The sequence below is a fragment of the Macrotis lagotis genome, chromosome 3 (genome assembly GCF_037893015.1).
Source record: "Macrotis lagotis isolate mMagLag1 chromosome 3, bilby.v1.9.chrom.fasta, whole genome shotgun sequence".
Taxonomy (NCBI): Eukaryota; Metazoa; Chordata; class Mammalia; order Peramelemorphia; family Peramelidae; genus Macrotis; species Macrotis lagotis.
In genome coordinates, this window is record NC_133660.1 from 241,403,997 (window position 1) to 241,423,792 (window position 19,796).

The 19,796-nt window shown below is 40.1% G+C and overlaps 1 protein-coding gene across 1 annotated transcript in view; it reads left to right on the forward strand.

Annotated features, from left to right (window-relative positions):
• MICAL2 (microtubule associated monooxygenase, calponin and LIM domain containing 2) overlaps positions 1 to 19,796 on the forward strand; it is a 285,377-nt gene that overhangs the window by 88,403 nt on the left and 177,178 nt on the right. The window contains exons 3-7 of the mRNA XM_074230325.1: positions 2,556 to 2,763; positions 7,779 to 7,895; positions 9,964 to 10,065; positions 12,926 to 13,081; positions 17,362 to 17,462. Coding sequence (XP_074086426.1) covers positions 2,556 to 2,763; positions 7,779 to 7,895; positions 9,964 to 10,065; positions 12,926 to 13,081; positions 17,362 to 17,462 — 684 coding nt within the window. The remainder of the gene's footprint in view (positions 1 to 2,555; positions 2,764 to 7,778; positions 7,896 to 9,963; positions 10,066 to 12,925; positions 13,082 to 17,361; positions 17,463 to 19,796) is intronic.

Here is a 19,796-nt window from a genome sequence, read left to right on the forward strand (position 1 = left end):
GCTTTGACACACGAGTCACTCTCTGGCAATGTGCTAGAACTCTTGGAAGAGGGTGTAAGCCTATGTGTGTGTGGTACGGGGAGGAGGATTGTGAGATAATGAACTTCCAGACATGGAACAGGGATAAAGTGAATGAGCCTTAATCAAGTTTGGCGACATCACCAGCTTGAGAGTTATCTGGGAGATGACTTCATTTCCCTTGTGATTTTCACCCTCTGTATCTAGAAAGGCTTTCATTATCCAAAAGGACAAATGGGAAGAGTGGTTTTAATTCAGCAGGTTGGTCCACTTATGCCAGGAGAGCTTCTGAAATGCAGTTTTATCTCTCCTGGAGGCTTCTGAGTGTTAGTTGAATTCCCAAGGGGAGGGTTGCATAGTTTTAAAAGATAAGATTTGACCCTGAGAATGGAGGCTTGTTTTCCTATGACTTGTTGATGTCAAAGAATGAACCCAATCTTAGACTAAAGCCTGATGACTTCCAGTTGACTGGAGGCAGCCTATCCATCCTCAAACTCTTAGAACTTTTTCCTTCTGCTTGGATGGTCAGCTGCCGGTTACTTAGATTTAGGATTCCCTTTTGTTTACCAAATGATCACCTTAGAGTTAGAAGGGACTTGAAAGTTCACCTAGCCCAACTCCTTCATTTCAGATGAAGAAACTGAGGCCCAGAAAGCAAAAGGAACAGGCTAGAGATAATATTGGTGGTGACAGAGATGCTACTGGAAATCAGGTCTTCTGACTCTAAGGATCCACCACTCTTTCTATTGGGTCTTGCTGCCTCAATTAATTCTTTTTCATTCACTCATTCCTTAATTATTATTTGATTATGTATCAAGCACTTTGCTAAAGCATAAACACACACACACACACATATCAGTCCCTGTCCTCAAAGGATTACATTCTTTTTATTTATTTTTTCTCAATTACATGCAAAAACTCTTGAAATTCATTTTTTATAATTTTTGACTTCCAAGTTCCCTCCCTCCTTCCCCACCCCCAGGATAAAGAAAGTAAACATGTTGATATAGATTATTTTACATGTGCAGTCATGAAAAACATATTTACATATTAGCCATGTGGCAAGAAATAACATAGACCCAAAAAACTAAGAAAAAATAAATTTTAAATAGTACGCTTTGTTCTGCATTCCATACCCTTAAGTTCTTTCTCTGGAGGTAGATAGCATTTTTCTTTTCAAGAGTCTTTTAGAATTACCTTGGATCACTTTATTGCTACAAATAGCTAAATCATTCACAGCTGATCATCATACAATCTTGCTGTTATTGTATACAATGTTCTCCTGACTCTATTCACTTCACTTTGCATCAGTTCACATAATTTTTTTCCAGGTTTTTCTGAAATCATCCTGCTTGTCTTTTCTTATAGCACAACAGTATTCCATCACAATCACATATCACAAATTGTTCAGGCATGCCTCAATTAATGAACATCCCTTCAATTGCCAATTCTTTGCAACACACACAAAAAAGGCTACTATAAATATTTTTATAGCTATAAGATCCTTTTCCTTTTGCCTTTGATCTCTTTGGGATATAGACCTAGAAATGATGTTGCTGGGTCAAAAGGTATGCAGTTTTATGGCCCTTTGGGTCCAGTTCCAAATTATTCTCTAGAATGGTTGGATCACTTCACAATTCTGCCAGGAGTGGATTAGTAGGACTTTCTGAAGGCCTTCTCCAGTCGTCATAGCTGGCAACTGAACACAGCTGGCTTTGGAGGAGAAAGTGAAGTTGGTAACTTTGCACAATTCTCCCTCATTTAAATCCAATTCATTTGCATGTCATGGCATCACCTCCCTGATGTCATGGTCTTCTTCAAGAATGAAGGACAAGGGGTGGCTAGGTGGCACAGTGGATAGAGCACTGGCCCTGGAGTCAGGAGTACCTGAATTCAAATCTGGCCTCAGACACTTAATAATTATCTAGCTGTGTGGCCTTGGGCAAGCCACTTAACTCTTGTTTGCCTTGCAAAAACCTAAAAAAAAAAATGAAGGACAAACATCAACAATATCAACAGCAGGGCTTCCATTCTAATAGGGAAAATGACACTTAGGAGGAAGTAGGGAACAGGAAGGAATATTTGGGTTTGGAAAGTTACAGAGGTGGTGGTTTCGGTTCAGTGACCTTGATATTCCCTGAATATATCATTTTTCTTTAATATCAGCCTGTTCCTTCTCACCAGATTGTTTGTGGCCCCTATCTTATCTTGAAAATCCAAATCAGATCCTGCCCCCCCTTCTGAGAAGTCTTCCTTGAGAGCCCCTGCCAAAACTTGAAATAATCTCTTCCATATCATTGGGCACTTTTCCCCTGCTTGGACCTATGATTTCATTTGTCTAAGGAATTCCTGATAGGAAAATGTCTTCTATTGATGTAGACTGTAGCTCTTCTGAGACTTATTAGCTGAGAATTTTCTCTCCCATCAGAATGTTCTCTTTTTATGAAAAAGCATTGCTTCATTCCACAAGTACTTACTTATATCTCTAGTGAGTTTGGTGATCACTGACAATTGTTTCTCTCCTGCCTTTTCTGTAGTGTCTGGTGGTTGGAGGAGGACCTTGCGGCTTGCGTACTGCCATTGAACTTGCTTATCTTGGAGCCAAAGTGGTCGTGGTGGAGAAGAGAGATACTTTCTCCAGGAACAATGTGCTGCACCTATGGCCATTCACCATTCATGACCTTCGGGGACTTGGTGCCAAAAAGTTCTATGGGAAGTTTTGTGCGGGCTCCATTGACCACATCAGTAAGTACTTGTGGCAGATCCACTTTGGGTAGAGATGAGTCTACAAAGACATTTATGGGGAGCTGATGGAGATCCAGAGTGGGGTAGCTTCTATGGAAGTTGCCTTTTGTAGTTGGATAAACAGGAAAGCGTTTGCTCTTAAGAGAAAAATTAGGATGGTGAGTCCTTTTCTCTAGAGAAGAAACTGGATAAAATTCAGGGAGGAGACTTGAAGATTTTGTGAGTTGAGTGGTCTACTACCTACCTTATGGACTTCTGCCAAGTATCAAATGAGATAATATGTATAAGGAACTTTGCCAGATTTAAAAGTACACTATAAATGTTAGATCTTCTTCATAAAAAATGAGCTCTCCAGAATCCCTGCTGAGTGATCATCCTACCTTTGGCGATAAGGATGTTGCTTTTTCCTAAGGCAGCCTATATAATTTCTAACAGAAAGAAAATCATTTTTTGAAGGGTGGGAGAGGTTTGGATCTAGATTTATTTGGCACGAGGAACTCCCAGTGTATAGGAAATCTCTCTACATATGCAGATCAACGACTGGCAAACAACATTTGAGAGTGATTTCCTTTCTGGTATGGAAACATCTTTAATAAATTGGCAGTTCCTTTAACTTATTTTTTTTAGGGTTTTTTTTTTTGCAAGGCAAATGGGGTTAAGTGGCTTGCCCAAGGCCACACAGCTAGGTAATTATTAAGTGTGTGAGACTGGATTTGAACCCAGGTACTCCTGACTCCAAGGCCAGTGCTTTATCCACTACGCCACCTAGCCGCCCCTAATTCTTTCTTAGTTTAATATCTCAAATTCCTCCAAATAATCCTTATAGAGCATAATTTTGATCCATCATTAATATCCTGATGGCCCACTTGGAGGAGTTCCAACTTTTCAGTTTCTCCCAAAATATTGTCCTAGAATTCAATTGAATGTTAAATGCATGGCTTTGTCCAAGGCAGAGACCATGTGGTCAGGGTCACATATAGAGCAAGTAATAGGGAGATTTCTGACTGTGAGAGTCTAAGAGTTTGTCCTCTGAGCTTGGGTTTCTTTAAATGGAATATGAAGCATTGGCAGAAGATGGAAGGCTCAGGCCACAAGGGTCCTCTTAGAAGCTGGGGGGCAAAGGTTTAAGGTTAGGTTTGGGGCAGACTAAGGACTTGGAATAAATAACTAAAATAGACTGCAAAAGGGATCTTAATATTAAGTCAGATGCCAAGATGATGACATTTGATTTGAGATAATTGCATCTTTTTGAGGTTATGACATTTTTAGAATTAGAGGACTCCATACTTTCGTTTTTTATTAGAAAACTGAAGCATTAATTTCCAAGCAGTTCCCTTACACTATAAACTTCCTCCCTTCCTCTCTCTCCCTCTCTTCTTTACTCCCTTCCTCCCTTTCTCCAACTTTCTCCCTCTCTTCTTCACTTTCTTCCTCCCTTATTCCCTTCCTTTCTCCAACTTTCTCCCTCTCTTCTTCACTTTCTTCCTCCCTTATTCCCTTCCTTCCTTTCTTTTTCTCTTTTCCTCTCTCCTTTTTCCTTGCTTCTAGTTTTCACCTTTCATTTCTCTTCCTAGCACGGCCCTTCTGCCCATTGATGGAGTATCTTGGTATGTTCAACAGGCTAGAGGAGGTGGGGGATGTACTAGAGTCAGTTTAATGAGCAGAACTGATTGTTAACATTTTCAGTGTGAGCATTTGCCACTCTGATATTAGCAAAGCTACAAGTTAGGACTTGGTTTATTATTTTGTTGGTTTATTCAGACTTACAAAAGTGATGGAGAAATTATTAATTAATAATGGAAATTAGGGGTGGCTAGGTGGTGCAGTGGATAAAGCACCGGCCCTGGAGTCAGGAGTACCTGGGTTCAAATCCGGTCTCAGACACTTAATAATTACCTGTGTGGCCTTGGGCAAGCCACTTAACCCCATTTGCCTTGCAAAATACTTTAAAAAAAAATGGAAATTAAACTTAAAAGTATGTCATGAACTAGTTGTTAAATATTTAACAGCACACTACACACACACACACACACACACACACACACACAAACACACACACACACATGAAGGAGCAAGGCCACCCATGTAATTCAGTAGAATTGCATTGAAACCTGTAGGCAGGCTTATTTTTCCCTCCTGCCAGGTACTATCGGGGTTTCTTTTGTTGACTCTCACCCAGTCATTTATCTGACCTTCTGCATTTATGGAGAATGGATAGGAGTTCATTCAAAATCATTTATAGCCTACTTTGAACTATCCCATCTTCCCAGGAAGGGATCATGAATTTAGGGGAGAGTCCCTTGACAAGAGACTGGGATTTTCCGCATAAATATGAAGTCCTAATTACTTTAAAAGTATAGTTAAGACAAGCAGCTACTTTTGAAATGCAGAAATGGATTGTGAAGCTATAAAGGGAGAGATATAGTTGGACCAGACCCAGCTTCACCAGGAATGGGCAGATAAAATAATTATAGGATGGCACTCTACATTTTATAAGTGTTTGCCTTACATCAGCTTTGTGAGGTAGAGGTAGGTAATATAAGGAGAGTCTCAAAATGGTAAAGTTGGAAGGAATTTGGAGGACACTTTCCAAATGAAGTAACTGAAGTCCAGTAGAGGTCTCTGGGCAGAAGTCAGGCATCTTCTAAAGGGGATTCTTTTTTTGTATGGGAGATAAGTTCCCCTTCAGCTCTCAAATTCTGTGATTCTGGGGGCGGCTAGGTGACGTAGTGGATAAAGCATCGGCCCTGGAGTCAGAAGTACCTGGGTTCAAATCCAGTCTCAGACACTGAATAATTGCCTAGCTGTGTGGCCTTGGGCAAGTCACTTAACCCCGGTTGCCTTGCAAAAAAAAAAGCATCAAATTCTGTGATTCTGTAAGAGGTAAGAAGACTTGCCCAAAGTCCCATGATTGGTTAAGTGACAAGAGCTAGCTGGCCCTTGACCCTACTCTAACTTCCTTAGTACCATCATGCCTACTCCCTCCCATTAGCCCTGTTTATAGAAGACGAGAGGGCAGAAGTTACCAAATAGGATAGATCAGATTGACAATCCAAAACTAGGCATTAGGACTTGGAAAGCAACCCTCTTTCTGCTATCTCAGGTCATCAGAATGAGGGGTAGGGGAGATGGGAATAGGGCTAGTCTAAGTCCTGTAGGAAAAGTGGGTGGAAGGTAGGGCTGAGCAAGGAGGAAGTCCAGGAAAACAAAGAGAGAAGAGCAGGAACTGATAGCTCCAAACGTAAAAGTTAGTAGTGGCTAAGCAGATTTTTATCACAGTTTGAAGAGAAGAGCCAATGAGGAAGCCAGGTAGCTTAGGTCAGAGCCAGGGCAGCTACCCCAGTTATTGAGGAAGATGACCATTATTGCCACTGGATTGTAACAAGAAACCCAGTTGAACTTGGCCTTCAAAAGGGGAAGAATTTTAAAGGAACTTGAGGTAGCAGCATAGAAAGAAGTAGGGTCAGGTGAGTTTACATCCTACCTCAGACTTTATTTGCATGACCTGGGCAAGACAAGTAAACTCTTTGTGCCTGAGTTTCTTCATTTGTAAAATGGGTGAGTGGCGGATTCGATAGACTCCAAGGTCTTCCAGCTCTAAGTCTGTCTTCTGAATTAATGTGGGAAGGAGAGCAGTGTGAGTCAAGGGAAGAAATAGCTGCATAGAGAAGAGATTGCTCAGAGTTTTTAAGTGGACGCTGTCCCTTCTGGCGGCAATAAAGGAATAAGTTCAATGAATGAACAACTGTAATTTGTGAGAGAACTTTAACTGCTTATAATGAATGGATTAGTAAAAAATAATTCATTAATAGTATGTATCAGACATTGTTCTATGCACTAGAGAAACAAATAAAAAAAGATCAAAAGTTCCTGTCTCCAGGAAGCTTACTTTTTTTTTTTTAGGTTTTTGCAAGGCAGTGGGGTTAAGTGGCTTGCCCAAGGCCACACAGCTAGGGAATTATTCAGTGTCTGAGGCCGGATTTGAACTCAGGTACTCCCGACTCCAGGGCCAGTGCTCTATCCATTGTGCCACCTAGCCGCCCCAGAAGCTTACATTTTAATAGACATGTAAGGCAGAGGTATCCAAAGATGTGTGTATGCTGGTAAGAATGTGATTGGAGGAAGAAGGCAATTGATTGAAAGATGATTACCAAGTCATGGAAATCCACTCACATTTATGTGGAGTTTAGGTGAACCAAGCTGCAACACAGACATCATGGAAGAAGCCAGGAACAGAAAATAGAAAGGGGGGGACCCTGGGAATTGGTCTTAGAGAGGTGAAAGCTCCCTGGTGACAGTGAAGAGGGATGAATAACAATCAGGCTGTTGTTGAACCAGGAGCCTCCTGCAAAGAGATCTACCTCAACCCTGAGTCCTCGTACAAATGAATTGTACATGCTCCTTTCTCAGCCCACTGTATTACTGAACTTCATTATGCTCTTTTGAATTTTGTCATCTTGGGAGATCACAACCACCTTGAAACACATCTCCTCAGGACTGTCCCTTGGGACCTCTTCCTCCCTCTGGTTGGAGAGAGAGGAGGGTGGACAGTGGAGAGCTTCTTGTTCCTCCATTTAAGGAGGGCCATCTCATCATCTCCCAGGGGCTGGCTGAACCCTTCTGGACTGCATCATGTCCTTCTGCCCAAGTTATCTCCACTTCTCCCCTTTTTTCAGCTTCTATTTTTAGTATTGTACTTCCTGGGGGACCATCTTTTGCTTTTCTTTGCATCCCTAGGGCTTAGCTTAATGTCTAGCACAGTAGGCATTTGACAGATATTTATTGTTTGACTGTATCCATCTCCTTTCCAGTGGGCCAATGATAGACTTCCCCTAGGGACTGGGCTAGATGGATTAGAGGTTTCCAGGCTTGTGGGTCATTCTTACTAGGTTGATCTATTGGCTGACAATTTTGACTAGAATCTGGTCTTTATCCAGAGTCACATGTGCACCTGCATTGGCTACCTGGATCATTGGTTGTCTGAAATAATTCTATTTTCCCTCTCCTTCCTACAGGTATTCGACAGCTTCAACTCATCTTGTTTAAGGTGGCCCTGATGTTGGGAGTGGAAATCCATGTGAATGTAGAGTTTGTCAAAGTCCTCGAGCCTCCTGAAGACCAGGAAAATCAAAGTAGGGAATAATTTGTCCTTTCTATTCTGATTTGCAAACTGAATCTGTATAAATTAAACCTGTCTGTATTTCTATGCTCCTAGTCTAGGAAATGCTCCATGTCTCTTTTCTGGGCTAGCTCAATCTTTTCATCTAACTCACCTTTGGGGGCAGCTACTGTGACTCCATTACTTTAATTTTGCTAATTCAGCTCCCAGAGTTTTTTCTTCTCCTCTCAGAGAGCTGACACGCAATTTGGGTTTATCCCCAGTAAGGAGGGTATCTTGGTCACATGGTCTGAGTCAGAATCTCGATTTTGTTTGGTTGAGAATAAAGTATTCACATGCTCTTCTCATTTTCCAAGCATTTTTACATCTTAAAAAAATCAATCTCTAGTAAAATACTGAAATTGTTTAGATTATGCTTAGATATAGCATAGATAGATGTAGCTTAGATATGATTTGTATGACCTAGGCAAGTCATATAAACTTTTTGTGCCTCAGTTTCCTCACTCATAAATGAGAATTGGACTTAAACCCTTAAGGTGTGTTCCAGCTCTAAATCTACACTATCTTGTGCAAATGGAGGAGGGAGAGGAGAAAGCTAGGTGACTCAGTGGGTATAATATTGAACCTGGAGCCAGAAAGACTTGAGTTCAAATTTGATCTCAGCTGATGCTAGAGGTGTGACCTTGGGCAAGTCACTTCACCTTGTTTTCCTCCATTTCCTCATTTGTAAAATGAGCTGGAGACAGAAATGGAAAACAGTATCTTTGCCAAGAAAATGCCAATGGAGTTAGTTACACTAAAATAAAAGGAAGAGATAATGGGTCACATGAAAGGATTGCTTAGAACTTTTAGGTGGGAATATCCACTGTGGGATGAGTAAAGGAAAAACTGATTAGATGATAAGAGAAAGAACATTGTTTTTTTGCGGGGGCAGGGGGGGGTTCTAATCTGGACTTGTGATCTCATTGGTTTGAATTGCTTTGGGGGACTTTTCCCACAACCTACAAGTTTGAAAAGTTGTTTGGAGTGTTGAGTGGTCATTCAGAGACAGATCTCTCCTGACTCCAAGATAGCCAGCTATCAATCTATGCTCCTTCCTTTTACTATCTCCATTTTAGATTGGAAGAAGCTGAGGTTAGAAGAGGGGAAACTAGTAGCTGGTCAGATATAAAAGCCAGTATAGGTCAGATGTGGGACTCCCCCCCCAGCCAGAATCAGCCAGGTGGCTATTATACCATGATGCCTCTCTGATAACAAGGAAATGAGTTGGAATTCAGTTTGATCAATATGCATGATTATGATTATTTTTTATTCCTTATTTGTTTATTCTTTCTTTTATTGTTCACTTATTCTAACCCTGATTTCCCCTAGATATTAGTTTGGTTTCAAAAAGTCTTTTTGAGACTTTTACCCTCAGCTGAGACTCACTTTTGCTGATCCCTCTGGCTTCTCTTTGCTTGTGTCAGCCAAGAATTAGCTGTTGGGGTTTCCTCCCCCCATTTTTCTGTCACTGTGAAAGGGTTACTTTGCATACAGTTGGTACTCATTCACTACTTCCTAAAGCCCTAGAAATGATTTTAGATCTTGGCTTAGGGAGTAACCAGGAAGGTTTTTTTTTTCCTCAAAATTTGTTTCCTTTTCAACAAAGCAGTAGAAACCAAAGGTAAACATATTTAAGCTTGTTCAATGGCACCCCTCTATAGAGAGGCATTAGGGTACCATGAAAAATAGACTGATTTTTTTTAACTTGGAAGACCTGCATTTAAATTCTGGGTCTGAGACTAACTTCCTGGGTTATTTTAGGTAACTAAGAACATCTCTCAGCACCTCATTTTCCTCTTCTGTAAAAGAGGACTTTGGGCAAAGTGACCTGGAAGGTCAGTTTGAGCTCTGTTTCAAATCCCATGATCTTTTAAGGTCTGGTAATTGATGTGAAGGAATTTGTGATGTGGTGGATAAATATTTTAAGAATTGAGTTCTGGATCCTTCTCTCATGAAACAAATTAGAAGGCAGGCACATGAACCCTGTACACATTTTGCCCATCCTTAAATCAACTCACCATATTTCCCATTCTCTCTAGAAATTGGCTGGCGAGCAGAAATTCTACCTGCAGATCACCCACTATCTGATTTTGAATTTGATGTCATCATTGGTGCTGATGGCCGTAGAAATACTCTAGAAGGTGAGAGAATGTTATACTTTTCTATGGGGACTGTAAGGGGCGTGGTAGGGAAAGAAAGGTCCCTGGACTGTGTAGAAAGTAAGTAATTTATGAAGATTTATTGATTGCCCAGTTCCACCAAAGAGGGCATGCCCCATGCTCTGTGGGATTGATACCTAAAAAGAAAAAATATATAAATATGCATATACACATATACATATTATACTCATACATATGTAGGTATGTTTGTGTGTGTGTGTGTGTGTGTGTGTGTGTGTGTATGTATAAATATGAATCAGTCTTAAGACTATCAAGGCCTCTGAAGGGCAATGACCCTTATCCATGATCTCATTTTGGTTGCAACCAGCATACCAAGGATGGGCATGTTAATTAGGATGTTGGGTTTTTGGGGAGTGGGAGGGTGGAGATGTATGTGTACTCAAACAAGAATTATCAAGAGACCACAGATAGATCCTGATTAGTGCAAATAATGAATTCCTTGAAATGGTTTATGTATTTGAATTCATATTATTCAAAATTATAGTTATATAAACTATGGTCATTTCTTTTTGACCATGGAAATATGCAATCTGAATTTGAATAAGATGACCTCTTCAGTGGTTCTTTATTTACTTATTTGGAACTTAGCAGCACTGACCACTGGGATACATAGCATCACTCAACTATAGTTAGAGGACAGATTATTCCCACTTTTGACTTTGAATTCCTAGTGCTTAGTATAGTCCTTGGCTTATGGCGACTTCTTACTAAATCCTTGTGGATGAGTTCCACCTAGTCACATTTGAACTCTGATGGGCCACTTGGGGCAGAAGTACATGCATCTGGGTTCTCTGAATCCTAGCCCCTAGGTGGTACATACATTCTCCCTTACTCCTTTGATACCCCCATTACCACTACTACCAGCCCAGTGGCACCTAGCTCTTTCCTGACCCAGGAAATAGTTGGTTGACCCTGCCACTATGGCATCATTCCCCAGTTCCAGCACTGCATTCCTTCATTCCCCATGTTCACTGTGACATGGGCAGCCAAGCAAGTCTCTTGGGATGATTGACAAGTTCATGTTGGGTGTGTGGTGAACACCAGTGCAGGGTTTGCTCCCAAAGTTGAGTCATTTCTTTGGTTGCCCAGATAAGTAAGATCCGAGAGAGAGAGAGAGAGAGAGAGAGAGAGAGAGAGAGAGAGAGAGAGAGAGAGAGAGAGAGAGAGAGAGAGAGAGAGAGAAGGAGAGAAAGGGAGGAGAGGGAAAGAACATGGTTGAGGTAAGTAGGTCTGGAGATCGGTCATCTGATGGCATACTTTACCTCTGAATCCCTTCTGGGAACAGAGGCTTAGTTTGTTCTCCCTCCCAATTATGAAAAGGGCCTAATTCATTCCAGCACCAACTTAAAGCAGATCCCTAGGCTCCTTAGGGGAAAGTCACCTCACCTGCGCTTCATCTTCTCTTATTTGGATGACTTTAAAAAAATTTTCAGATGTGATCACACCTAGTCACATTGAAAATCAGCTCCAGAAATTATTCTTCATTTTTGGACTCAGATGTCCCCTGAGTGCCTTTTTAGATCTAATTCTGTGATCCTAGAAGTCAGATCCTCCCTTAGCTAAGCACCTCATGTTTCCCATCAACAAAGTCTCTATTTCAGAGGAAGGGGTTGGGAGGCCATTGTGATGCTGGGGAGGGTCCACCTGACTAATGGGAAACTTATTTCCTGGTTCACCCCCCAAATGGCCAGCTGGCACTCAACATTGTCCATGTAAGTTCTCAGAGAACCCATTTTTGAGAAAAATGAGGCAACATCCTCACCATATCACTAATAGGGATAAGATTGGGTTGTATTAGGAATAAGAACCAGGACACCTAATTCCAGGGATTTCAAAAGAGACCAGAACACATTGTAGATTTCTTTTTGTTTGACCATGCTTATCTGTTAGAAAGATTGTGATTTTCTTTTTTTCTTGTTAGTTGAGGAAGCTAGCAAGAGGATTTCAAAAAAAGTAGTAGATCATTGGAGCATTTTCAAAAATGTATAGAAAAGGACTGAAAGAAACTCAGAAGGAAATATAGATAAGCAAGATAGCATTGAAATTAACATATTAAATTTATCACAATTTTTTGACTTTTTAAACCAAAAGATATATATATATATATATATATGTATATATGAATAAATGTGTGTGTACATTATATATATGTATATATAACAAATGGGGCAGGGAATGTATCATGGAAGTCTGCTGAAACTCACAGAATCTTCTTAAAATAATGTTTTTATTTTTATTATTTATTTATTTTTGGGTTTTGCAAGGCATTGGGCTTAGGTGACTTGTCCAAGGCCACACAGAAAATCAATGTTTTTAAATGCGTAAAATGAACTATGTAGGATGACAAGCTTTATTTAAAAAATTGATTATATTGAAATATACTTAGCTAAATATATTTTTAAAAACCCCACAGTTCAGGGAGAACTCCAGGTTAAGAACTCCTGTAATATGTCTTTGATATATTCGGCTTTTCTTGTACTACTTTATATCCATGGAAATGTTCTTTTTGGCTATATCTTAAGTTCACAAATAAAGCAATAAAATTTAAACAACAAAGTCATAAGGAATAAAGAAAGACAAGAAAGGAGGAATGGAGGGCTAGGAAGAGCCATTCAGCCATGTCTTGCCTCTGTGTTCAAACCTCGGAGTTTTGGGTTTCAGCCCACCCTGATTCCCTGGGGTGACATAACCATCCCGAGTGCCCGAGTTCTGTTCTCACATGTTTATGGGGACTTAGAGAACAGTGACCACATTAACCTTACTCAGCCCTCCAGGCCTGTCCCAGAGAAAAGACATGCTTTTTCCCTTTTTCTCCACCCAGGTTTCAGAAGGAAAGAATTCCGTGGGAAGCTGGCTATTGCAATCACTGCCAACTTCATAAACAGAAACACCACAGCTGAGGCCAAGGTAGAAGAAATCAGTGGGGTGGCTTTCATCTTCAATCAGAAGTTCTTTCAGGATCTTAAAGAAGAAACAGGTGGGTCCTTCATCTCCCTCAAGACCAGGCTAGAATCCAATCCTTGTTTAAAACATTTATTTTCAAATCAGGGAACAAAACAAGCATTTCCCTTACACAGTACAATAAAAAAGATGATTGTACATAAAACTATAAATCTATCTTCTTTTACAACTTGCTTTCCTCTTCAAAATATAACAAAGTTATCATGTAAATTTTTTCCTTTTTTTTTCTTTTCCTCTCCTCCAGAGAGGACTCCCATTTGACACAAATAGGTGTATGTTTATATGGATATGTATGCTGTATAGATATACATACATGTAAATGTAAAATTATTTCATACTTATATTTGTCAGTTCTTTCTCTATATGCACATAGCATCTCTTCATATATCCTTTATTTTTAATTTGTGTATTTATAAAAGTTAAAATGACTTAGTTATTCAAAGTCATTCTTAAAGCAATTTTGCTGTTACTGTATACATTGTTCTCAGTTCACTTCTCTGTATCATTTTGAGCAAGTCTTTCTATGCCTTTCTAAGATCATTGAGCTCATCATTTCTTTGTTTTTCCAATTAAATATTTTATTTATTTTTCCAACAACATGCAATGGTAGTTTTCAACAATTAATTATTTCAAGGTTTTCAGTTTTACCTTTTTCTCCCTCCCTTCCTTCCTTTCTCCCTCCCCTCCCCCTGACAGAAAGCAATAAGCTAAACATGCATAACCATGCTAAATATAGATCCATATGAATCATATTGTGAAAGAAGAATCAAATCCAAACAGAAGAAAAAATAGGGAAAAAAAGACATAGCATATAAGATAAATTTTCCAAATTGAAGATAATAAGCTTTGATCTTCATTTAAACTCCATGGTTTCTTCTCTGGATATGGATGGTATTTTCCATCACAAGGCTTTTAAGAATTGTTTTTGATTATGGTGCTGCTGAAATAAATAAGCCCATCACAATTGATCATCTCATCGTGTTGCTGTTACTGTGTATAATGTTTTCCTGGTTCTGTTCACTTCACTCAGCATCAGTTCATCCAAGTCTTTCCAGGCTGATCTAAAGTCCTATCCCTCATGATTTCTTAGCACTCTATCACATTCATATACCACAACTTGTTTAGTCATTCTCCAACTGATGGATACCCCCTCAATTTCCAATTCTTTGACATCACAAAGAGTGTGGCTATAAACAATCCCATTCACATTCAAAATTATAATTACTATTTAACTATTTGTGAGTTATCTTCTTGTCTTCTCCCCTCACCCTGCTACTCCCATCTCCCCTCCAAAGGTCCCCCATTATCTCCTTCCCCCACCTTCCAAATCCCTATACACATACACATACACACACAGACACACAGACACAGACACACAGACAGACAGACAGACACACACACACAGACACACACACACACACACACACACACACCCTATCCCATAGTTTTTTAATTCCAGTTTTTTAAAGTTCAGTTCTTTTAAAATAATTAGAGGGAAGCAATCTGAATGTCTAGGGGCCCAGTACTCTGGATAAAATTTTTTATTTTATATCTTGTATATATATACATAGCTGTTTGTATTTTGTTTCTCCATCAAAATATAAGTCTCTTGAAGGCAGGAATCATTTTTTTTTGATAGATTCTGACCTCACATATTGCATGTTTACATAGCAGGCACTAAATAAATTCTTGTTGACTCTAGGATGAACTCTGATTTTTATCAAAGACTGAGTCTATTTAATTAGTAGAGGACAGTCCTATTGTTATGTGACTTCAAGTCATAGGACACCACAGCCTCTGAAGTATTAAATATGAGTTATCACCCAGAAGTCAATGGAAGTACCTGATGGGTGCGAGTTGCCCACCTGTTACAAATAAGGGCTTATAAAGGACCAGTGAAGCAAAGGAAGTGATGAAAGAAAAATGTATGATCAAAAACTATGGTCAGGGGTCAAGAGCAAGGGTGAAACAGCCCATGATCTCATCTGGTACCTTGTGAGATCAGGAGAAAGGGCCAACCACCTACCAGGTAGAATTCCAATGTGTGACACATTGGAGAGGAAATGGATGAGTCATTGAGGCTAGTCAGGACTGGATAGATTATATTTTGCACTGTCTGAGGGAATATCCCAATGGAGAAATCACAGGTTCTTAGAGAACCCTGTCAGGAAGGACTTGGGGGCAGTGGGGTAGAGGAGGAATGCATTTATTCTTGTGGGGGGAGGCACAAAACCTGGTTTGCTGATTCTACCTTTGCCAGTTGGTAACCACGTGACCATAGGCAGGACACTTCCTCTCTATTTCCACATTTGTAAAATGAGAATGGTAGATTGCAGTCTCATGAATGAGAGTTTCTTCATTCATTTTTCTTTTAAAACTAAAATACAATTTTCCTACCAGATAATTAAACTCTGAGTGTGTTTCCTGATTTAATGAAAGACTTGAAGTGCGAACTATTTTCTTTCTCTTTTCTTTCTTTTTTTTTAAAGTTTTTGCAAGGCAATGGGGTTAAGTGGCTTGCCCAAGGCCACACAGCTAGGTAATTATTAAGTGTCTGAGGCTGGATTTGAACCCAGGTCTCCTGACTCCAGGGCCAGTGCTCTATGCACTGGCTCTATGCACCTAGCTGCCCTTGAACTATTTTCTATGTTTGAGTGTGACCTTGGGTAGGTTGCTTTCTCTGGGTTTGGTTTGTCCATTCATAAAGTAAGGTGATTGAACTAAAGGATCTCAAAGATCACTTTCGGGTCTAAATCTTAGTTGAATGCTTACTCACTGCCAAACCCTGTGACAGGGGCTAGTGATATAAAGATAAAAATTATACCACTCTGGCCCTTGTGGAGTTTGCATTCTTTAAAATGTCTTAACTCCTAGGTTTGGTTCAGTGCTTGGTAAACAGAAGATATTTAATGATGAATGATCAGAATAAAGGAATTTTGAACATTTTTTCAATTGGACCTTTTTATGTGGTATGTCTTTGTGGAGTCCTTTTGAAGCTTGTTTTTATTCTTTCCTGTTAACAGAAATCTGAGTGTCTAGTGGGAGAGTGCTCTATGTGACTGCTGCTTGTGTTTTTTTTGGAGATGATTTGCCTGTTGCTGCTTCATATTGAATAGGATTAAAGGGATTCTCATGAGGATCTCTGCCATGTTCTAATTTTTTTTTTTGGTCTAGACCTGGAATTTCTGTGGTGGAGGGACTTTACAGGGAAGAAACTCCCTCTTCCAAAGAAGTTCAGCAAACCCTCTACTATTTAGAGTTTTCAAGAGTTATCTGGGTTTAGTGACTTTCAGAGGTGAGGTGACCCTTGAACCCAGGTCTTTCTAAATCAGAAACTTGGTCTCTGTCCATTATATTCATGCCTCTCACTATGTTCTAATAACAAGAGATCCTGACTTCAGTACTTTAGAGGTTCTAATATCTCCATTAGCTTTTCTTTTTTCAGATGGATAATACTGTAGGGCATCTCAGAAGACATCTAGTCTAACCTCCAGCTGATGTCCAAAGAAATTGCTCATTTCCTCCCTAAAAGTGGTTTTCTATCATTCCATTTGAATACTTCCACTCACAGGGAACTTACTCTTATTGCTCCACCCTAGCAGCACATTGCTTTGTTGAACAGCTGGAATTGCTAAACTATTCTTTTTTATGTTGAAATAAAATCCGCCTCCCTGTAGGTTCGCCCATTGTTCCTAGTTCTGTCCTCTAGTGCCAAGTATTTTCACCAAGGATTAGGTACTGAAGCATCTGTTGGCTTGAGTAAAAATAATACCGAGAACAATAACAATAGCTGTTATCTATGGGATGCTTTAAAGTTTGCAAAACACTCTACAAGCATTACCTCATCTTATCCTCATGACCACTCTGGAAGTGAGGCACTGTTATTACCCCCATTAAAAACTGAGGAAACTGAAGCAGAGGTTAAGTGACTTGCTCAAGGTCACACAGCTCTTACTTATCCGTGGTCCTATTTGAACTCAGGTCCTTCTAACTCCTGGTCCAGCACTCTATTTGCCATCTAGTGGATGCTCATTTCTGCCCTGACTGTAAACTTTGTCTGCCATGTGGGCAACACGTGATGAACATCTCCTTAAAAACAATTCTTTGTCTTCTTATTCAACCCAAGCAGTCAGTGTCCTTGTGTTTAGTTAAGTAAACTCCCATATAAATCCCACCCTGGCCACAAGCCAAAACCAGACTCTAATCTTTAAGATCACAAGACGTGGATGTCAGGGAATGAGATGATGAGAGAATCCCTCGCCTTGTTTAACAAGTGTTGTGTTTGTCTCTTCGCAGGGATTGACCTGGAGAACATTGTCTACTACAAGGACAGTACTCACTACTTTGTCATGACAGCGAAGAAGCAGAGTCTCCTGGATAAGGGGGTCATTGTGAATGTAGGTAGACCCCGTGGAAAAGTTTTCCTCTAAGACTCTGGGGGACAAGGATCATTGACTGGCTTTTGGCTTCATAGCCCAGTTATTTCCTCTCTCCACTGCCATCCAAACTCAGCCTTGTAGCAGAAAAAGAAAAAAAAAGCAATTAATGTAGTGACTATATCATACATCCTTTGTCCCTGCACCACTCTTTGGAGAGGAAGTTCCTTTCATTCTCAACTCTCAGAGACTAAAAGTGTTCATTATAATTCATCGGAGTTCAAGTATGTTGCAGAGTGCTCCAGCACACTGGATTTGGACTCCAGTGTCCTTGTGAATGTATTCTCTTGAGTCTGCTTCCTTCACTCTGTATCACTTAGGACAATCTTCCCATGTTTCTCTGCATTCTTCCTAATCACTGTTGATTATGGTGCAAAACTGGCCATGTTTTTACATACCCTAATTTGTGAAGCAATTCCTTAGTTGATGAGTACTGTAGCTATTTTGTTTTCAAAATGCTGCAGAGTGCTGCTATGCATATTTAGTATAATAATAATTTTTATATAGTACCTTTGAGGTTTGCAGAATATATATATATATATATATATGTATATATATATATTCTCATTTGATCCTCACAACAGTCTATGAAACAAGTAACCGTTATCCCCATTTTACAGCTGAGGAAACGGCTTGCTTTAACTACATTGAGTTGGGACCTCTATCTGGTCTGGTTTCTTCCTTTTACTTGAAATGAGGTTTGAGATCAGAATGCTGTGGGAGCCTAGAACATGGTAATACATGGAATTCTCAGCTTCTATCCCAACCCATTGGGTTGGCTGTAAGACTAAGAGAAGTCTTCAGTCAAAGGTTTAGACTTATGACTTTTTTGGTTTTGTTTGTTTGTTTTTATGAGTTCAATTAATTCTTCCTTCTCCCAAGTCCCCCTAAACCCGATTGTGTTTAAGTGGCCACACCTGATTAGGTGGCAATTGAGAGTCTCATACTAGTGGGATAGAGACTAGCTTAGTGAACTTGGCCAAATCACCCACTTAAGCTTCAATTTACTCATATATCAATGAGGGTCAGAATACCTACCCTACATCTTTCACCTTTTGAGGTTCAAACAAGATAATAAATATCAATATATATTTTAAAACTATATAGAAATGCAAGGTTAGGGTGTCAGCTTTGGGGGAACAGATCTATGATGTAATTACTATTGGGAACTTCTAGAATAGAAACTTCTATAATTCTTCTATGACAAAATCTCCGAGCCTCTCCTCGAGACACTAAAAGATTCACTAGCTTGGACAGCATCTGCCAGATGTCAGACTTGAATCTGGGTCTCCTTGCCTGAAAGGCTAACTTGTCTGTTGCATTGCCTCTTCTGGTTGTAATATATATGGTTATATTTATTGTATAAATCATAGATAATCAAAATCAGAGTATTTGGAACTAAACTGAACCCTGGAGATCAGGTGATCCAGTACACTGATCTTATTTGTCCCTGACCCAGCTTCCAAGCCTTTGACTTTATTTTATCCTTCTTTCCTTTGTCCGGCCACATGCTTGTCTCCCTTCCATTACCAGCAGCCTCCCTTGCCACTGTGCCTCTCTTTCACCCTTCTGTCCCTTCCACACCTGGTATTGGCTACAATCTCCTGGTGCTTGAATATCAGATAACCAGGGCATCTGAGACTAGAGAACAGTGGTAAGAACAAGAAGCATTAGGTGTCCCCAGAGCCGCTACTCTCAGTTCTCAAGCCCTAGAGAGTAGCAAGATAAGAATCCAGCAATGGGAGGTCAGCGTCATTCTCTGGGCGAAACACACCTTACTCAGTCATCACCACTTGTCTCGGAAGAATGCATCCCTTCTCTTGCCAGGTTTCACCGGCAGCAACTCGCACAGCGTCTGTAATCCAATTCTCCCCAGGGCTTCCTTCGAGTTGGCATGTGTGACACCTTGGCAGAGGTTGTTGTGGAAGTCCCCAGGAAGAAGGACCATCCTCAGGGTGGTTCATGTTGGCATCTGAATCCAGTTGATCAGAGGGGTACTGCCTTCAGGCTGTGGGCAAAAGAATATCTCTGAGAAAGTCAAGAGAATGGGGCCTCCTCACCTTGGGGGAGGCAGCAAATCTTTGGAGCTACAAGTCCTGCCTTGGAATTCCAACTCAACTCTCTACTAGCTTTGTGACCTGGACAAGTCACTTAACTAATTTGAGCCTGTTTCCTTACTTCTAAAATGAGATTGAAATCCCCTCCTTTCCCTCTAAGGTCATTGAAGCAAGCCCTTAGTAAATCACAGTGGAGTGCTATCATCATCATTTTTGAAAATGATTCTATAACACATTG